The 18,974-nt window shown below is 46.8% G+C and overlaps 1 protein-coding gene across 6 annotated transcripts in view; it reads right to left on the bottom strand.

Moving 5' to 3' along the window:
- BCAS3 (BCAS3 microtubule associated cell migration factor) overlaps window positions 1-18,974 on the bottom strand; it is a 298,303-nt gene that overhangs the window by 14,789 nt on the left and 264,540 nt on the right. The window contains exons 23-24 of one of the 6 annotated variants that reach the window (XR_009489142.1): window positions 6,079-6,259; window positions 695-760 (exon numbers count right to left, since the gene is read on the bottom strand). Coding sequence is in view for 5 of the 6 variants with exons in the window: in XM_059865709.1 (XP_059721692.1) it covers window positions 695-760; window positions 6,092-6,259 (234 nt within the window). In the remaining variant the exon portion in view is untranslated. Of the gene's footprint in view, window positions 1-694; window positions 761-6,044; window positions 6,260-18,974 lie in introns of all 6 variants that reach the window. The other 5 variants (XM_059865709.1, XM_059865713.1, XM_059865710.1 and 2 more) reach the window with 5 other exon arrangements.

Here is an 18,974-nt window from a genome sequence, read left to right on the forward strand (position 1 = left end):
TATGTTCCTCCCCATCTCTTTCTCTGGGAGGAATGACAAATCCAGGAATGTGACTGCACTTTGTTTTATTATGATATTGATTTTTCCTGCAGAGGGGAAAGTGCATTTATCCCCCAGGTCTGTGTGCTGGCAGGGAAGGGTTAACAAAATGTTTATCACAAAGCTGGCTTCAGAGTTGAAAGTAATGTGATCAGTAATGAATTTTGTGTTACATTAGGTTGTATAAATGGACAGACAAGCGCAGACAACAAGTGGCCAGGAGTCGGGGCTAATCTAATGATGTAAAAATAGAGACAGCACCAATTATACTTGGGGCCAGCTCAGAGCTCCTGCAGGGACTGCAAATGAATAGGTACAAATCAAATTACTGACTAATAGACGCACTACAAGAGAGGGCAGTCAATGCTAAATACATTAGGGCCTTGTGACCTCTCTGCTCTGAACAGCAGAATCCTAAATTTGACTTAAAAAAAAAAAAAAAATCAAAGAAACTCTTGTTCATTTAAGGAGAGCAACAGAACAATGTTATTTGTGAAATGACTTGAGACACTTTGATATTTTTTGGTTTGTCCCCCTATGGCCACGTTAGGTACGTGGCCCTTGGAAAGCTGAGAGAGGGTTTGCTTTTAGAACAAGGGAAAATACTCTTTGTGCAAAAGTTCAGACCTGATAACAACACAGTTATGTTACATACCAAAACATTTCAAAGCCATGTGCCTCTTTGTGGTGATGTTTTTTACTGCTACTTCACCGGCTGTGTCTGTATCAAAAATAAAATATTGCTTAAATAAAAAGGCCTTGATTTAATAAGAAGAAAAAGAAAAGGAATCTCCCCACACCACAGTTGATAATAAGCAAATGCAGTTGATCAAGATTGTTATCAAATGGCAGAAAGTCAGAGGTGTCTCGTGGCATCAGTGCTCCCTTTAGAATTTTTCTACAAACAGCAATGAACCTGAACTCTCATCAGAAATATTCATGTATCAGCATTCACACCCCCTCCCCCTCAAATAATGTATGGCCTGGAAGAAATTCCAGCAAAACCTCCCAGGGCTGGTGGCAAGATTGGATTTGGAGACATGGGAAATGACTGGGAAATTAAAAATGCCCTTGTTGGACCTGCCCAGGGCTGTGGGATGGGGCTGCTCAGGGACACCCTTGGACAGAGAGAGCAAAAACCCCACACTGAAGTGCCTGAAATCCCAAATATGTGCAAGGCCAATGCTCCTCTCATCCAGCACTTCCAAAATGGGGGCTCCTAAAGAGCCTGAATTTTCCTTTCTTTTCAACCAGGCCCATCCAAATAAACCTTTGAGGGAAGAACTGCACTGAGCTCCCAGACTTATTGGAGGGGGTAACTTAATCTCTGACCCTGGGATGAATATTCTGAAAGTTCAAAGGCTGCTTTTAGCATGGATGTTATTTGATCCAGCAGTGGGTTTGCTGCCCAAGCTGGTTTTGCACTGAACCTATGCAGAAATCTCCTGGCAGAAATGCTCTTCAGAGGGAAAATCATTTGCTCTGTGTACCTACAGCCCATGTCTGAGTTAGGATAAAACACAGCTGAGGAGTGAGAAGAGGGAAATTGTCTTAGAAAAATTAAAGAGGAAGGAAGGAAGGAAAGAAGGGAGGGAGGGAAGGAGAGAGGGAGGGGAAGGTACCACTGAAAGCTCTACCTCTCTAAAGGGCTAATCCTGTTCCTGAAACTAAATGCACAGGTACATCCATGTCCAGGTGGCTGCTGATCTTTGAATACAAAGCTTGTGAGCACAAATATTTTCTTTTTTGGAGAAAACCCCAGGAAGGATGGTCCTTGAACAGGAACCACCTTGCTCTCCTCCCTTTGCTTCCCACCTCAGCCAGGCACTCCAGGAAACGTGTGACTTCTCTTTTCCAGCCCCCAAATCTCACAGGAAGGTTCCAAAACCATCCCTCTGCAAAGCTCAAAGGTGTCCAGACCCGAGGTAGGCTCAGCCTTTGGGTTTTGGCTGGGGACCAGGACCCAAAGTGCCCAGAGCCCCAGTCCTGGGTTTCCCACAGGCCATTCCCTAGCAGCACACCTAATTAGCTCCACTTACTTACATCCCATTAATCAGGTTAAAGAGTTTGCTTCAACATATGAGCTTCCTTCAGCGCATTGTGAGTCTGTTGATGAAATTTGGAAGGAATCCAGGCAGTTTCCTCTGAGGGCCAGAGGTGCTCCTCACTGTGCCACCAGCCCCCTGTGGGTGAGGGCTGACTTGGAGGCTGGCAGGAGTTTTGGAAGAAAGGTACATCTCAAAAACCATCCTGCTGCTCCCCTACTACAGGCTGGTTTCAAATATTAAGCTTAGAAGTGATCAAAATACACTGGAAAGCTTAAAAAATGTACTTGCTGAAGGAGTAGGTGAAGCAGAGGATTTATTAATTGTAGTATTTTTGGAGGGAAAGATTTCTAGCCTGAGCTGATAACTTCTTCCTGCCCAGTTTGAGTAGAATCAGAGATATTTGTCTTCTGGAAGCAGAGTTTCATAAATCACAGTCCTAGGCTGGTTTTTTTTTGGGGGGGGGAATGCAATATGAAGCTCCAGCACACACTTAAGAACTGCACTGCAAATGTAAATATTGTAGCTGCTTGAAAACAAAGCTTTGCAAGCAAAAGAGGGCACTGACCACTAACATTTGTGTCTAGACTTGCATAATTTTTTCTTTTCAGTGAGAGTTTGACAGAAACTGGAACAGCAAAAACATCTTTTTGCATCTTTGCCAATTTATGCCTTCCTTGGAATTAAATGTGTATCTGGGCTGACAGCTTATGTACAGCAGACTCCACTTCAGATAGACATGGGTCATCTGAATAATTGGATAACAAGGGGAAAAGCTGGTTTCCCAATCAAGCCAGCTAGCTGGACAACTGGAGTTATCATTTAGGTCACAAGGAAAGGAGATTTTTGGGGGTTGTTTCCAGCCCTGGTTCTTCTCCCACCCTCTGTCCGACAGCCCTTGGCACAGAGTCAGAGGTGGAACAGCCCCATCCAATCCCCCCTTCCTGCAAATGCCAGATGATTCCTGATGTTTTCAGCATCCTCCAGCTGGATGTTTGTGCTGTGACAACCTTTGGGTATTTCTGTCCCTGCAGTGGCCAGAGCCAGGTTAGTGCTGCAATGCAAAGGTACCCAACAAAGATTCTGGGCATGCCAGGTGCCCAGAGTGTGTGTGCCCCAGGAGCACACACTTCCTGCACACCCCTGCAGCCTATCAGCCCTGATTTCCACAGAAACCTCTGTGGCAGCTATGCCCTAACAGTTAAGGCATTAAAAGAATCTATTTATCTCCTGCCATTAAGTGCATGTCAGGGCCAGTCCAGCACTTGACAAAGTCTCACTGTCCACCCTACTGCCCAGTTTTTGTCCACACATTGCACCCCAGCACTGCACATGCACAAATCTTCACATTCCCAGCTAGAAATGTTCATTAATTTGTGCTGAAGGTTGAGTCAGATTTTGCAAGTTTTGTTAAATTTCTGCAAAATCTATTTAAGGGCTGAAGAGAATGCACGGAGCACCATCAGGGGTTAAAGCATGCAAAACATAAAGGCATGAATAAATTATTTTAGAATTAACAAAAGGATTATAAATTCCACAATTTTGAGTCCAATGCAGAAATATAAACACTGGTTTTGAAAGAAGCAGCAAGACAGCAATCAACTACCAACAAACAAACCTCCAGTGTCCTTTTCTGCTGAACTCTTTGCTGTCATTTCACTGTGCTGAGTGGGCAGCAGAGAACCCAAGGAGGAAAACTGAGTTTTTGCAAAGATAATTCACTTCAGCCAAGCTTGGTTACGATATAAGTGGTTTGGGGGAAGTGAAAACTCTCCTACTTGTTATGAGCCAACAAAGACACCTTTTTTTTTTGAAGTGAGGGTAATGCAGCTCCACACTTATCTCTGCCCATTTATTAAGCAGCAGACAGATGAGAGCCCTTCCCTGTGCTCCCCAGGCTGAGGAATGGTGCTGGCAGCCAGCTCCAGCCCTCTCCCTCAGTGAATGCAGCTCTCCAGGTACATCTGAGCAGGAGAGAACTTTTTCTGTCTGTCTGCTAAAGAGGAACAGCTCAAGAGCTGTTAGGGGATGGAAGTGGAAAGGGCACAGGAGTTCACCCTCTTATCACCAGGTTTTCTCTGCTGCTCTGAGTCACCACATGCCCAAATCCTGAGAATGAAGTGTGTTAGTGGTGGAGAGAATCCCAGGACAGGCAGGGCAGCACAGAGTGTTAATGACAGGGAGAGGAGGGTGCTGGGATGGGGTGAGCTGGGTCAGTGCTCATGTTACTCATTATTGCTGTGTAAAATCGCTGCTCTGAGATGGCATCTATCTTACACTCATTAGGGAGATTTATGGGGCTGGAGCAAGGGCTGGAAGAAATCTCTCTGGATGAATATTAACTCAGTGATGGCATCTCTATAAACAGCTCCTTTCTGTCTTTACACCTGCAGGACTGAGAGCCTCATCTTATGCCAAAGAAGTTGGCACTGGGTGCCATCAGCTGGATTTGGTGAAAATGTTAGGAAAATACAGAGCCCTGTCTCTGACAAAGTTCTTGGTTTACAATATAATGCACTGTCAAGTCTCCAGGCCGGTCAGTCACCCTAACCTGGCACATCTGGAAGGCTTCAGCTTTCAGAGGAGGTATTCCCCTCACCTTTCCCCTTCCACACACAGCCCGAGGGGTGCTGACCCATTATCAGCAGTGGATACCCTCCCAAAGTTCACACTGATCACAGCCTGGGTCACTGAGTGATGAAATATGTGCCCTTCTCTATTTTCATAGCCTGCTTTTTCCACCTTCCCAGCCCCTTACAGACATGAGCTGACTGAAGTCCCCACCAGCAATGTGAGGCATCTCTATCCTCAGTGCACTGGTGGAGCTCTGCAGTCATGGACTCCTGAAGTGTCCTGGCCAAGGCAAAAAGCTGGTGAGGATTTGCACCAGAGCTGCAGCAGACTCACCCTGAGTGTTCAACCAAGCCTTTCTGTTAATTCCAAGTCTAACTCGTCCTTTGATTTCGTCTCTCTCAAGATGGAAAGCAGAGGAAGGACAGCTGGGAAGGTGACCAGCTGGGTTATGAAGGGGTTTCTGCACTGCTCAGCCTGCTTACTGCTGCCTGCACCTACAGACAAGGGCTAAAATCCTGCTCCTCACGTCCTCCTCCTCCAGGCTGTGGGAAGCTGCTGCAGTTTGGCACCTGCTCCACAGTGAGCCAAGTCAGGATGAGCCCTGATGGGAGAGACTTCTTGAGGAGTAGGGAGATCTCAGAGCAGCACAAGATCCTCAGTGACACATGAGGCAAGAGCAAAAGGAAGAGACAGCTCCTGCTCTTCCTGGAAGACCCATAGGTGGGCATTCCCACACCTTCCTGCTGGTTTCTCCTCTTTTGCCTTCCCAGGCAAGCTGCCAGGAGAGTGACAAGCGAGTTGGCAGCTGATGTTAGGGGCCAGCATCACTCTGAGGTGTTTTTACTGGAGGTGTTTTTTGGAACAAGTCGAAATGAATGGAGACAATAAACCCACAGTGACTGTGCTTTAATTCCTGAGCATCTCCTACCACGGGGCCCCTCCTGACAGCCTAATCTCTGATGTGCCATTCCATTTACTTAAACAGATGATACAATTTATCAATATAATGGACACTGATGAAGATGGATTAATTTGGATTACAGAACCAGCGCTTCACAGTGGCTCTATTCAGGACACAGAATGAGGATATGTCTGATGATGGCATTGTTTGGAGCAGGGCAGCAATCTGCACAGGAGGGGATGCAGGAGAGCCCTTGTCCCAGCTAGATGATAAGGAAGCTTCATGTGCCAATATCTCAGAGTGTGTTTATGTGATCTACCACTAACTTCCTTTCAGAAATGACTCCTGAGATCCCCACAAATAGAGAGAGAGGGAGAGACAGAGAGAGAGACAGAGACAGAGAGAGAGAGAGAGAGAGAGAGAGAAGAGCGTAGAGAGGAAAAAGCGAAACTTTAAAAAAAAAAAAAAAATTAAATCAAAATCACCATTGGGTGAGATGTACGTGATCTCTGATCACACCTCTTCTTTGTACCTGTTCCTGAGCCCACCATGTCCCTGCTGGGGGACTCGCACATGGCGTCGGCCAGGCGCTCGCGCAGCCCCTCCTCGCCGGGCTCCACGGAGGACATGTGGCGCAGACCGAAGCTCTCGGGCCAGCTCCCACACACCTCCAGCAGCGTCACGCTCCGGTCGAAGGCACCTGTGACACACACAGGGGACACGTGTGGGACAGCTCGCTTGGAAAATCCCAGAAGGTTTATTAGACCTTGACAGAAATACAACACAAGGATGACGTAAGGGAAAGTTCGCAGCGCTGGGAACTGCCCTCGTGGATACCACGTGGCTGGTTCATCTTCAAGATGGATGGTCCATCTTTTATACCCCTGGGGTTGCATCAGCCAGCCCTGGCCCCTCCCAAGGTCTGTCAGCCAGCTCTTCTTTGCCATTTATCAGTGCAGACTGCTTTCCTGTAACTGGATTGCAGGTCAGGTGTTGCCATGCTCACCCCCTGAACATCCCCAAGCTTTTCCATTCCCCACTGCCCCAGGTAAGGGACACCTGTGCAGCTTCTTCTTACCTGGCCTAGACAGCCCAGGCTGTCTGATGGCAACAATACAGGGGGGAAAGGGAACCATGGGGAGAACAGAGGACATCTAAATTACAATAACATAACTATACATCACTAAAGCTTTTCTTAATATTCACACAATAGTTATATTTTAATTGTGAGAGCCAATCATCTCATTATCCATCCGTAACAGACACCCTGGCACGAACCTCCTCCCCTGTGTGCTGCATTTTGGGTGCCTGAAAAGCTGATTTTAGCACATGAGTTAAAGGTTGGTGTTACAGCACAGCACTGTAGAACCCTAAGTATGAACCAACTTCAACCAAGCAGCTGTAATCAAAAAGGTGAAATTAAAATACAGACAGGTGAGAGTCAGGAAAGCAGCACAATAACATAAATGTGAATGGCATGCGTGTATTTTTATGTCAGACAACTAGGAATTATTTTTGAAGTTGATTAATCTTCCACTGGGATGCTGCTGAGATGCTTCTTCCCCCTCCTCATCCTGGACAATGAAAGAGTCATTTTGTCTTTGCTAATGGGCAGAAATTTTACCTGAATTCCCTTTCTTGATCTGAAACAGAGAAGAAGCAGAGCTGCCTTGTGTCTGAATAAGGAACAAACGGATCCCTTCCCTCAGTCTGGGATATCTGTGGGTTTTCTCTGGGAAGTTTTAGCTCAAACGTGCTCTAGCAGAGGTTTTTTCACCAGCAGCCCCTACTGAAGACTGGCTCTTGTGAGGGAGTGCACGTACCTACAAAAGATCCTTCAAATAATTCCTTGACTCGCAGTTATTACCTCATTCACAGCAGGGTATGATGTTCTGCCGAATGCAAAGATTAGATTCTGAATCCAGGATCACTTCAAAGTACAAATTAAAATTATTCTCCTTTATTATACAGCAAGTCTTCTGCGAAGGCTTACTTAAATCATTCCCACTTGGAACAAGATTACAGTTATGCTTTGTTCCTTCAAGCACATACCATTTACTCCACTATTAGGTAACTGAATATGCAGCGTTTATTGTGCCTGGTTTCTGCCAGCCTACCGAGGGGAAAAAATGCAAATGCCAATGTTTCTCAGAGTTAAAAGTACATGAAACACGTCCTTGTTATCAGCCCTTTGGTTTTCCCCTTTGATCAGCCGTCAGAAACTATCTACACTTGTAGTCTGTGACTGTACAGCCTCACAGCACACCCCCTGCCACTGACAGGTGGTAATAGAAAGGGTGAGAGACCAAGCCCCGCGGCAGGCGGCCCTTCCTCTGATAACGCCCCGAGCACGGGCTGATAACCATGGTAAACACTCGGCCAGCCAGAGAATCCATCCATCAGCAAAGAGGGGCTGATAATTCTGAGCTCTAATGGCACGGGCTGCAGAGCCTGGGCTGGCATTCAGGGATTTATATGGGCTGCACTGGTGACTCCTGGCTCCTGAATTTCATCGGTGTTGATTTATCTCCTGGCCTGGCTGTGGAGTGGATTCCTGGCACTGGAAAATCATCAGCACTGAGAGGGACCTCTAGAAAATGGGGGAGTGGATTCCTGGCACTAGGAACCAAAAGCACTGAGAGGGATCTCTAGAAAATGGGGGAATGGATTCCTGGCACTGGAAAATCATCAGCACTGGGAGGGACCTCTAGAAAATGGGGGAGTGGATTCCTGGCACTGGAAAATCATCAGCACTGAGAGGGACCTCTGCAAAATGGGAGAGTGAATTTCTGGCACTGGAAAATCATCAGCACTGGGAGGGACCTCTAGAAAATGGGGGAGTGGATTCCTGGCACTGGAAAACCAAAACCATGAGCACTGAGAGGGATCTCTAGAAAATGGGGGAATGGACTCCTGGCACTAGGAACCAAAAGCACTGAGAGGGATCTCTAGAAAATGGGGGAGTGGATCCCTGGCACTGGAAAATCATCAGCACTGAGAGGGACCTCTAGAAAATGGGGGAGTGGATTCCTGGCACTGGAAAATCATCAGCACTGAGAGGGACCTCTAGAAAATGGGGGAGTGGATTCCTGGCACTGGAAAACCAAAACCATCAGCACTGAGAGGATACTCTAGAAAATGGGGGAGTGGATTCCTGACATTGGAAAATCATCAGCACTGAGAGGGATCTCTGCAAAATGGGGGAGTGGATTCCTGGCACTAGGAACCAAAAGCACTGAGAGGGATCTCTAGAAAATGGGGGAGTGGATTCCTGGCACTGGAAAATCATCAGCACTGAGAGGGATCTCTAGAAAATGGGGGAGTGGATTCCTGGCACTGGAAAATCATCAGCACTGAGAAGGACCTCTGCAAAATGGGGGAGTGGATTCCTGGCACTGGAAAATCATCAGCACTGAGAGGGATCTCTGCAAAATGGGGGAGTGGATTCCCTGCACTGGAAAACCAAAATCATCAGCACTGAGAGGGATCTCGACACAACAGGACTGTGGCTCTCTGTGATGCACACACTTGAACTCTGGATGAGTCCCAGTTTCAACCCAGACGAGGAATGACCAAATATTTCCACTTTTAATGGCTCTCTGGATTTATAAGGTTGCTCCAGTCTAGTAATTGGTTTTAAAGTGAGGGTTCTTGAAGCTTGTTTGAGAAAATGCAGGGAGGAGGCAAGGTAATTTCGAAGATGTTTAAATCTCTGCAGCATTTTCATGGTATCAGCTCTCCTAAAGGCAGGAGGAAAAGTAAAATTTGGGGCTTTTTTAAAGCTTTTTTCCTCCAAGTCATCCTTCTACAGTTTCATGCAGCCCTGAGACCCCCTCTCCAAGACCCCACGGATTTCAGTTGTTTTTGACAGAGCTGTTCATGTACCCTGAGAGTGATCAGGACTTTTAAACCTGCTTCCCAAACCTCAGGGAAGCAGCAGGGACATGCTGATCTCCCACAGGTTTGCAGGGCTGTGCCAGAGATGAGAAATCTCCTCTTTCCTGGTGTCAGCCCTTATTCCAAAAGTGAGAAATGGGAGCATTTCTGCTCCTATAAGCAGACAAATGAATAATAAGGCAAATGGCTTTTGAAGCTCTGCCAAGATGCCTGCTTGTGTGTACAGGGAGAAACTTCATGGAGTGCTGGGCTCTGGCTCCTGAGATCCTTGAGTGAGAGCAAAGGAGACAAGTGCAGTGTTACCTCTGCAATCAGGGCCAGGAGCTGCCAAAACTTCTTAGCAGCAACGTGTGAGGCTGCAAGTGTTAATGCAAATGCAGGTTCGAGGGATTAACTGCACTGAAAGTTTGCTTGTTAAAAAAATGTAGGGCTGGGGAAGCTGTAGCTTTATCTTTCCTCCCTTTTCACTCCTTCTCCGTGGTAGCAGTGCACATCTGGCAAGACCATTGATATCCAGACATCCAGCTGGGATTCAGCAGCCACCTCTGCAGCCTGTGGGTGATCACTCTGCCTGCATCAGGCAGAGGAGGTCCTTGCTCCACCATCTGCTCTGTGCTGCAGTGGAACCCCCAAATCCCCCCTAATTTCAATACAGACATTGATAAAATGGGTTCCAGGTAAAGCTGGACATGCAGGGTGTGACTGAGGTTATTCAGAATGTGGGGGTAGAAAAGGGGACCTTGCCTGAGCAGGCAGGTTCCTTCCTCCTGTAAATCTCTGGATCTGGCCCTCTCTGATGTAAAACAAAACTGTTTCAAGAAAAACAAGATTTATTGTCACCTTCCTGTTCCTCTTGCCAGTGCATGAGCAGACAGCATGTGTATCAGAATAAAATTATTAAATAGTTTCTTCAAGGCAGAATTAGGTTCTGGGTATTTTTACACCTTGCAGAGTGACTCTGGAGAGCGTGCCATGGCAGTGCCTGGTTGCTGCCAGGAGCCTTTGGGTGCTTTGCCCACATCATTCCCTGCATGCACCATTCCCAACAGCACACGGGCTAATGGCATTAAACTTCCACTGATAGCAGCTCAGCCTATCTCTGCTATTTATTCTATGGTAATCTCTCCTTCTGGCTGCCTCTCTCTCCCCTTTTCAGTCCCAGTATCTCACTTGATAAAGTATCAAATTCCCCATCACTGCCCAGCGAGGAGTTTACAAACAAACCTGGCTGGAGAGTCCTGCTCTCAGAATGGCCAAAGCCAGAAGGGAACCACGGAACCCACGGGGCTGAGAAAGCTCCTGGAGATGCCAGGGATTACTGAGGGCTGAGGGGAGGCAGGCTGACAGCCTGCTGAACCCTCCTGACAGCCACCAGTGTCAGCCCCTGACGTGGAAACCCAGAGTTCCCTCTGTGCCCCAGCCTGGACACAGCTTTGGGGGGGGGACAGGCTCCACCTCAAAGGGGGAATTCATTTAGGAACAACTCAAGGTGAGCAAAGCAGGCATGATGTGACTCTGGCAATTACTTGTGAAATCTCATTAAATCACTGAAAAGAAATCTTATTGACTCAAAACTGTGTCAATATTTCATCCTATTGCACGGTGCTTTCAAGCCTGCCAAGCACTCACTTCTCCTCTATTTACTGAAGGTGAAACTGGGTGGGAATGAAGATCATCAGCCTCCTGTGTATGATACCCAGGCACCATCCCAGAACCCCAAATCCACCCAAACAGAACAAGCAGGAGGACCCTTGTATTGACCACAGAGGTTAACAGTGCTTTGTTCTGCAATTCCAGCCCAAATGCTCTGAGCTAATTCTGCTTCATATATGGTATTTCCCTAATAAAACTTTAATTTTCTGCCTGAAATCAATCTCCTACTTCTTTCTCTCCACAGACATTTGCCTCTCAAGGAGCACCACCCTTTTCTCTTGCCGCTGCTGATGGAGCAGAATCAGGTTTTCATCTTTCTGCTCAACATTTCTTGCATTTTATTAATGGCAAAGGCTTCTGTCATTACTCACACCAAATTACCTTGCTTAGACACACAGGATTAGTCTCTAGCATTGCAATTGTTTCAAGGCTTTTAATATAAAAGCAAAATAAATTTTACTGAAGAAAGGAAAAGAAAACCCACCCTAAACCTTGGAAATGTCCTTTCATTTCACAGCCCCACCAACCAAAAGCAAGAAAACCAGAGAAACTTCTTCTCTCTAGTAGTAAAAAGTATTTTTACAAAATGTTTTAATGCTTCTAGTGTGTTATTTTTCTAAGTCAAAATAGCTAAGCTAAATCTTTCACCATAGCTCTTTAATTCAAAAGCCAGGGGAAATTTTTTTCATTAAACCTCTGGACGGCTTTGTTTAAAATATGAAATCAAGTAGCTCCATTTCCTGTCTTCTAAGGAACAGTAAATCAAAAAGAGAACGTTCTCCAAAAATCTGGTAATGGTTCTATTAAAGAGCTTGACAGTTTGGAGCCTCACCTTGCATATTGCAACATAGGTGTGAGCAAAACCACCAGAGCGAAGAGGAGGGGAAAGGACTGCCAGTTTTAATTGATAAAAGATGCATCCTGCCCAATGGCATGCATTGACCCTGCGTGATGTCAGACCCTGAGGAGCAACCAAGAGGGACAGAAGGGTTGTCCATCCCCTCTCCTGCTTGCCCTGGCCTTTTCAGAAGGAGCAGAGGACTCTGGAGGGGCTCCTGGTGACCACGGCAACGCCTCGGCCGGGAGCGGGAACCCCCCGGGCGTGCGAGGAGCCAGCCCATGGAAACTCCTGGCCCAAAGCAGCGAGTCCAACTGCACATAGCTCCTTTGAACATGAAAGGTTGAACTTTCCTACGGCTCTGCCAATTCCCTTCCGTGCCATAACTTTGTGATTCCAGCGGGAATGGCACACAGCGGCCGCTCTGAGCACTTGAAGGGCAATCCGGGCAAATTCTTTATTTGAGTGTGGAGAAGCAACATCCCCCTGACCTGCCCTGGATCTGCTGGCTCTGTGCTCATGGCATGTGCTGCTGCTCCTGTGCATGGCTCACACGCTGCCACCCCTCTCTCCCACTGCACACCACCGGTACACCGAGGTGTGAGTGTTAATTATTGCCTTTGGAAACCATGGCAGGAGCCACAGCCTTTGGAGTCACTCTGCTCCCTGTCATCCTCCCTCCCACAGGGTTTCTTTTTTTCCAGAACTGCTCACAGTTCTGCTATAAACAGGACATTACTCACCAGCTCTGTATCCTGTGAGTGCATTTAATTAATGGAGCCTTCAGCCAGGGTACCCGCTCCCACAGGCAACCAACACTTCCAAGTGCCTCTGAACTCTGGCTAAGCCAGGCTGAGAAGTTGCTCATCCCTCCTCAGCACCACAGACTTGTAAACAAAACTGCTGTTTATCCCTCTGTCAGGATTTCTGGATGAGTTTGGGGCAGACCTGCAGCTGCTGGGAGGAGCCCAGTGGCCTCGGGAGCCCCGTGCCCAGCAGCTCCAGGGATGGATGCTCAGGGAGGAGGTTGCCCAACCACTGCCCACAGGGCCACAAACTCAGCACAGTGGCCCAGGCAGTGCTGGCAATGTTCAGGATTGTGGTGCAGGTCCTTAGGGACCATCCCACTCTCCTCCTCCTCCCCACATCCCAACAAACTCCCAATACCCCTGATGCTCCTGCACAAGGGGTTAACCAGGGGCTCGGGAGGTTTGGGATGCTCAGGAGCACAGCCAGCCATCACAGCCGTCCTTGAAGGCTTTCAAATGTGAGCAAGGCTGCAATTTTCAGAGCTGGAGCAGCGAGATATTTTTATAAATACATAAATCTTTTCAAGGAAAAACAAATATAGAGAAAAGAATGTAAACATTATTATAAAATGCATAATAAAATGTCTGTTGTTTGTTAATTTTGCTCCTTATTATCCAGCCTATCTGTACCACTGATGTTGAAACATTTGCCTTTAAAAAAATTTTTTTTTATACTCCCTTATTCATTTAAAAATAGTTTCCTGCATGTTATATGAATAAGCAAAACCTAAAGTTCTAAATCCAGGGGAACTTTGAAGTATGAAACCCATGGTCTATGGGAACTATGTTTTCATTAATCAAAGTAGATGTTTCTAAAGCCATCAGATTTATCATGACTGGATTTCATATGTGAAACCCAATATACACACAGACATACACTGCTTGTCCTTTTGGATTAGTCCTGACCTTTTAGTCTCCTTTCTGAAGGATCTGCCTTTCCTCAGAGCGGGGCTGCCCTGCTTTGCCAGAGCAGCCTTGACAAAGCGCGTTTCCAGCTCTCCGCTCTCGGTGTCTGACTACGAGTCTGGGCTAAGGTCAAAACATAAATGATTAAGTGTATTTATTAAACTCTGCCTTTGCCTTGAATGCTCCCAGTGCCTGTCAGATGCCATCCAACTGCAGATTCCTGCTGCCAGCACACCTGGCCACCAAACCAGGGGCCCTGGTGCCTCCACAGCCCCGCGACCCCCAAAGCAGAACAGAGCCCCCCAAAGCCCCCCCAGCACTGCCAAGGGCTCCTCCAGCCCTTGCTGAGCTCCTGGCTTCTCCAGGGCATGGAGGTTAGTGCAAGGACACAGGATGGGTGAAAAACTGGAGGCAGGATGTGACAGCCATCCAAAGCAGGGCTTCAAACGAGAAAACGCAACAAGACGCGCGCTCGGTGTCACCAGGGAAATTTGTGTGGTGCTACCAGAATCTGGCAGTATTTTGCAGAATTTTGCAGTGTTTTGCAGTACCAGAAGCACAAGACTCTGTCCTCTTGCCTTGCAGAACAGCACAAGGGGCTGGGACACAGGTGGGCACAGGTGGGTGCTGCCAGAGGTTGCACCCACAGAGAAGGTGCAGCTCATCCACAGCCTGGGGAGTGCAGAGCACAGAACAATCAGCTGAGGACATTTTTCCAATACTGGATGCTCTTTAGCTGCCTAAAAGCAAAGAGAGATGGAATCTACAGTATAACTGCATGCTATTATGATTTTGAAAACAAAATTGCCCTTTGTAATAAAATAACTTCCAAGAAAAAACTTTCCCCCTCCCCCTTGAACAGCAAGATTTGTGCATATTTTAATGCTCTACAGGATCAGAACGCCTGGAAAAAATCAGGAATGCTACAAGCAGCCCCAAGCCCCCTTAGAGATTAACATTTCTTTATATTTAATCCTGGCATAAGGCAGAGTGTCCTGAAGAACTCAGGGCTCTGCACAAGGCTGTGTTACCAGGTATGAAAGTGCACAGCAGAAAAAAACTTCACCTGATGTTCTTTCAATCTCCAGGTCTGGAAATTTCATTAAAAAAGGATTCACTAAAGATCTTCAGCACTTTTTAGTTTTTGCAAGGTTGGAAATGTTTTCTTGTGGTATTCACATACTTATAATTCTCAGTGCTGGTTAAAATTAGAAAATCCAGTAACTTTTTTTTCCCTCCTAGTAAATTTTCCCACTCTCCGCAGATCTACGACTTAGCTAAACTTACAATAAGATGATTACTGAGATTTTCAACAATGCCTAGGAAATTTAAACACAGAATGAATTCCATTAAATCTCAGTGGAGGCTTTTTTAGACGAGCCTTTATTTTGTTTGACTTCTCCTCTGAATCAAAGCAGTGATTTTAGGATGCTGAAGCCTTTTGTGCTGCCTTCGGTGGGGAAAACGCTGTGTGAGATGCAGGAAGGATCCATCTGGTATTTCTGTGACACCACATCATGATCCTTATTCCTTTATTTGCCAAGTCATTTCTGAACTCTTGGGAAGAGGTTTGCAGTCATACCCTGTCTTAACGAGGTAGGAATATGCCAATTCCACTGCAGGGGCTGCAATAATATATTACTTCCCTTAAGAAAACAGATTTATCTTGCTTATTATCAATCTCGTGGCATGTGCAAATGCATAGCCATATACACATGTACAAAGGACACAAAATGGATTAGAAAAGGCTCAGATTTACCCACAAGTAAGGAAAGATCTGACAACTCATCGGGGTTTTTGGGATAACTGAGATCTTATGTTACACTCTGGGACACGAGCGTGGATTTGTCATCTTGCTTGAGCCTTAGTGGTGACTGTGTGAGCCAAGGAATTTAATTCTGATTGTTTCATTTGAATTTAAAAAAAAAATCTTAGCGTTGAGAAAACATTGGAACTGTGCTATGTACTAATATATCACTCAAACTGTAACAGGAGACTCCTTCTTGTGTAATAGCACCAGAGAGTGGGGAAAGGCCAAGTTCATCGTGGGGAGAGTTTATCTGCAGCTGAATGTTGGGGATACCTGTTGGAAACCTGCTGCAAAGGAGGGGTGAAGGCTTCCCCATCCCAATCCCAGCTGGATGGAGCTGCACAGCAGGGATGGGTGTGGCTCTGTGCCCAAAGCCTGCCCCAGGATCCTCAGCATCCTCCCCACAGCACGCCCAGGCTGCCAGGGACACAGAGCTCTGCTGGGCTGTGGGGCATTTCTTCTTTGTAAGGGACTTGCAGCCTGAGAGATGTTCACAAACAGGGAGAGAAAATGGACAGTTTCTTGTCAGCCAGGACAGGAGAGAGCTCAGAGCAGAGCATCTGTGGGGAAGGAGCTGAGCACTGAGGCTCTGGGAAGAAGAAATTTGGTTTCTATCACTAACAACCCCTGAGGAGAGAAACTGGAAAATTTTTTGCATTATAAGAGCAAATATTTCTCTGGTCTCATATCACCTTTCCCAGATGAAACATTTCACAACCCAGCTGACTTATAAACAGAAACCAAAATATTTTCCTAAGGTGGATCAGTGATCCCACTCAGGGCTTCCAAGCTGTAATTTATTTGTCTTACCTCACTGTGAGATAATGTGCACGCTGGTTCCAAGCTACTGTCTAATCACTGCCTGGACATGGATAAAGAAATCTCACTTGCAAACACCAGGCACTCTCTGGGTGTTTCGGAATTGGTCACAGGGTGACTCTTCCTGCTGCTTTGTACCCAGCACGTGGCTGGCAGTGCCCAGCTCCTGCAGCACAAGGTACAGAATTCCACAATGGTTTGGGTTGGAAAGGACCTTCAAGACCATCCTGTTCCATCCTGTCATTGTCAGGGACACCTTCCACTACCCCAGGTTGTTCCAAGCCCTGTCCAACCTGGCCTGGGACACTTCCAGGGATCCAGGAGCAGCCACAGCTGCTCTGGGCACCCTGTGCCAGGACCTGCCCCCACTCACAGGAAAGAGTTTCTTCCTAATGATGCCACTTCTGGAGCAAATCTGAATTACCTCCAATTTATTAGGGTTATATCCAACAGGATGAGCAGAGCCTGCTGGAATCACAGCTTTCCCTCAAGTATTTTAACATATTTCAAACCTGGCACAAGACGGATTCAGGTGTTAAACCAGAGTGATGGAAATGTTTGTGTTTGGGGCAGCTGAGCAGCTGCCACCAGGACACAGCACCAGGAACTTCAGGAATTGGTTTGGAAACTCAGCAACTCCTTAACTGAGTTACCAAGACCAGGGGATGGAGAAGAGGTTACAGAATACACCTAAAGCACTGAGGCAAACTGAGTTTTCAGGGCTGATCGAGAGAATTTTGTTGTTTACACCAGGGAAGAGCTGGAGCATTGAGGTTTAAGTAACTCCTGAAGGTGACCACAATGAAATCTGCCTGAGGACAACCCAGTGCAATGCCACATCTTCATACAAGGTGTGAAAACACAGATGGGGCCTCCAGAGCCACTCCTGCCCTGGCCAGGCAGCACATCCCAGGTACTGCTCCATCAGCTCTGAGCATTTTGGAAGTCGCTCACTCCAAGTCTCTAGATTCCCCCAAGAACACCAGAAAAATGTGTTTCTTTAAGGACTACAGAGAAACATGAAATTTTATGTTTAGAAAGTAATAAAACCTCAACAAAACCTTAAACTTGTTTCCTTGTAATCCTTCCAAGGCAGGGAAGATAAATTTTTTTGGCCTGATTCTGAATTCATTAAAAGCCTGTGCCAAGTTGCACGAGCAAATTATCTGAGCTCCAGCAAGGACTGGACCTACAAAGCACTGAAACCTCTGGTCATGAGCCAGCTTAAGCATATACTTACTTTTAAGCATGCAAACAGCCCCAGTGACTTCAATGGGAGGATATATGCTGAAAGTTAAGTGTGTGCTTAAGTGTGCTGCTGGAGCGTGGCCAGAGAGCTCACAGCACCAAGGTCTGATCTCCTCCCAGAGCCCATGCAAGGCAGGGATTTCACTGCAGCCAGGCAGGACACAGCTGGGCAGGAGCCAGCAGCCCCTGAAGTTCTCCTCTGCATCCATGGAGGAGGTTTTGCCCTTGTCACTTGTGTTATCCATCAGGCATCTGGTGGCTGGATAAGGCAGAGCGACGTGGCAAGGTGAGATGATGGAGTGAAAAAATGATCACAGCTGGCACATCCCAGCCTGAGGCTTTTGGTCATTGAACTCATCTCCCTCTCCTCCTCAGCTCAGAGGGACTCAGCCTTCCCCAGCTCCAGCTGGCTGCAGCAACTCCAAGTGCAGAGAGGAGTCAGGCAGCCATGGCTCACAGCAAAGCTCTCAGGAGCCAGCAAGAACTCCTGAAAAAAAGTCACACAAGGTCTTTGACTGCCTTGAGTGACAACAGCATTTTTGCACTTGACAATGGCACTGACCTCCTGCTAGAGAAATCACTAAAGGTGACTAGAAGGGTGTGCCTGTAGGCCATCACCCTAATGGGGACAGATTAAAAGGGAAATTTTCCTTACTCCTTCTTACTTTTCTTCCCACAAAACCAGAAAAAAAGACAGAAGTGGCTGCATCAACCCAAAATAAATCCCAGTTAAGAGGGAAGTCTGATAATTCACATTGTTGAATCACAGTGTGCCCTAAGTTGGAAAGACAAGAACTGGATTTTTATAGTCAATGTTTTTCTTCCTTCACTAACCCCCATTTTGGAGCACTGATGGCAAGGATGTCTTTGCTCTGATCTATGATGCAATAAAACCTCTGATGTCAATTGGGATGGACCAGGAGTCACCTGGTACAGACAGAGGGAAGAAGGAGACATTTCAGTGGAAGTCCAAACCATGACAGCCCAAATCCCTGCCTGACCCAACTTCTTCCTGGATTTAGGAAGAACCATTCAAGTTTTCATGGCACTGTGGCTCTGTCCTAGCATGGTCCAAGTGGGTGTTTCTCACTTCCCACTTCCCCAGGAGTGCCTGATTCAGCTTCACAGCACCTTCAAAACACTTTAGAGCAACTGATTTAAGGATGGGAACTGTGGGATCATCCACACCTGGAGCTGGAGCTGCCCCAAAACACAGGGGAGAGGAGCCCCAGGTCTCTCCTCATGGACCAAAGCATCAAAAACCAGCACTGAGACTGGGACTGGGACTGGGACTGGGACTTTCTGGGTTGCAACACCTAAATCCTGCTGCAAAATCATCTTCAACCCATGAGGACAGTTTGATGATTATAAAGATGCTGCTTGCAAAGGCAAGATGGATTCTGAGAGCTGCAGCCTACCATTCTTGTGGACAAGA

Source organism: Haemorhous mexicanus, chromosome 22 (genome assembly GCF_027477595.1).
Source record: "Haemorhous mexicanus isolate bHaeMex1 chromosome 22, bHaeMex1.pri, whole genome shotgun sequence".
Lineage (NCBI taxonomy): Eukaryota > Metazoa > Chordata > Aves > Passeriformes > Fringillidae > Haemorhous > Haemorhous mexicanus.